This window comes from Bidens hawaiensis, unplaced genomic scaffold (assembly GCF_021521415.1).
Source record: "Bidens hawaiensis isolate Kalapana, Puna unplaced genomic scaffold, B.hawaiensis_p1.1 tig00001685_1, whole genome shotgun sequence".
Lineage (NCBI taxonomy): Eukaryota > Viridiplantae > Streptophyta > Magnoliopsida > Asterales > Asteraceae > Bidens > Bidens hawaiensis.
Genome location: NW_027491095.1, coordinates 3,257,119 through 3,258,203, shown reverse-complemented (window position 1 = coordinate 3,258,203; position 1,085 = coordinate 3,257,119). Strand labels below are relative to the sequence as shown.

At 36.5% G+C, this 1,085-nt stretch overlaps 1 protein-coding gene across 1 annotated transcript; it reads right to left on the bottom strand.

Moving 5' to 3' along the window:
• Window positions 1–446: 446 nt before the first annotated feature.
• LOC143592448 (uncharacterized) lies at window positions 447–878 on the bottom strand. Its single transcript, XM_077072364.1, has one exon. The coding sequence runs from the start codon at window positions 876–878 to the stop codon at window positions 447–449; it is 432 nt and encodes a 143-aa protein (XP_076928479.1).
• Window positions 879–1,085: the final 207 nt, after the last annotated feature.

The window sequence follows — 1,085 nt, the reverse complement described above, 5'->3', positions numbered from 1 at the left end:
TAATATCTGTATACAAGGATCGTTGTAAAGTCCTTATAAAAGACTACACATAGAAGACACGTTCTTGGGAGTAAGCCTTTTGAATACCCTCATTAACTCTCCTTTTTCTATGATGTACTCGCTAACAAACCTATACGCGCTTTAACGTCAGAGTTGGGTCACAAGATGCGCATCCTAACAAGGCAATGGCAAATACTATATGTTTAGCTTTATCGAACATCAAAGAGCTCAAGATGTACAAATACTATTTTAACTTAAGTTTCAAGAATAATCAAAAAAAAGGTTACAAAACTATATATTAACAAGTAATCAAGTAACATGTTCTTGGTATAACTTTACTTATAAAATTTAATTAAAAAAGTATATATTTTCTTTAAAATAAGAATAAAAACCACTATCCACAATAAAAAAAGAAGAAACAAAAAACCCCAATAATTTTCAAATAATCATTGTTCTTCACATATACTCTCAAGACAAGGCCTCCAATCTCCACCATCAACACTCCGGCGACTTCTCTGCCTTCTAACCTTCTTCTCCGCCACACCGCCACCCGAAACACACACCGTCTTGATCTTCACACTCTTGTCCACATTTTCCCTCCTCTTTCTCTTATTTTCTGGAACAGAAGAAGCCGGTATCAAAAAATAAATACCACCTCTCTTGAGCTCCGAACTACTAGACAATATCACTATCCGCCTCACGACACCGTGTGTAGTCGATTTGCTTAGCACATATTTTGGGTACTTGTTAAGAACCTCACCTGCGGTGATCGGGTGTGTGATCTCGTCAACTACACCGTTTAAATGAACGATTCGGATCAAGTCTATGGACCCGAAAGGAATGAGGCATGATAAACAAGGCCTTAAGGTGTTTCCCATGGTGAGTAATTTGGAATCTAAGAGTTGGTGGTTTGAAGGTGTTCGTGGGGAGTGTTAATATAGGGAAAGAGAGCGTGCAAATAATAATATGGGCGTGTAGATGGAGTATTATTATTATTATTATTATTATTATTATTATTATTATTATATTGAGGGTGGACGTGGAGTGAAATTATGAAGATATCATGGCCGTAGTTTTGCATGTTT

Bases quoted from the DNA above. Each gene is read 5' to 3' on its own strand.
- LOC143592448 (XM_077072364.1), bottom strand. From the start codon at position 878: ATGGGAAACACCTTAAGGCCTTGTTTATCATGCCTCATTCCTTTCGGG.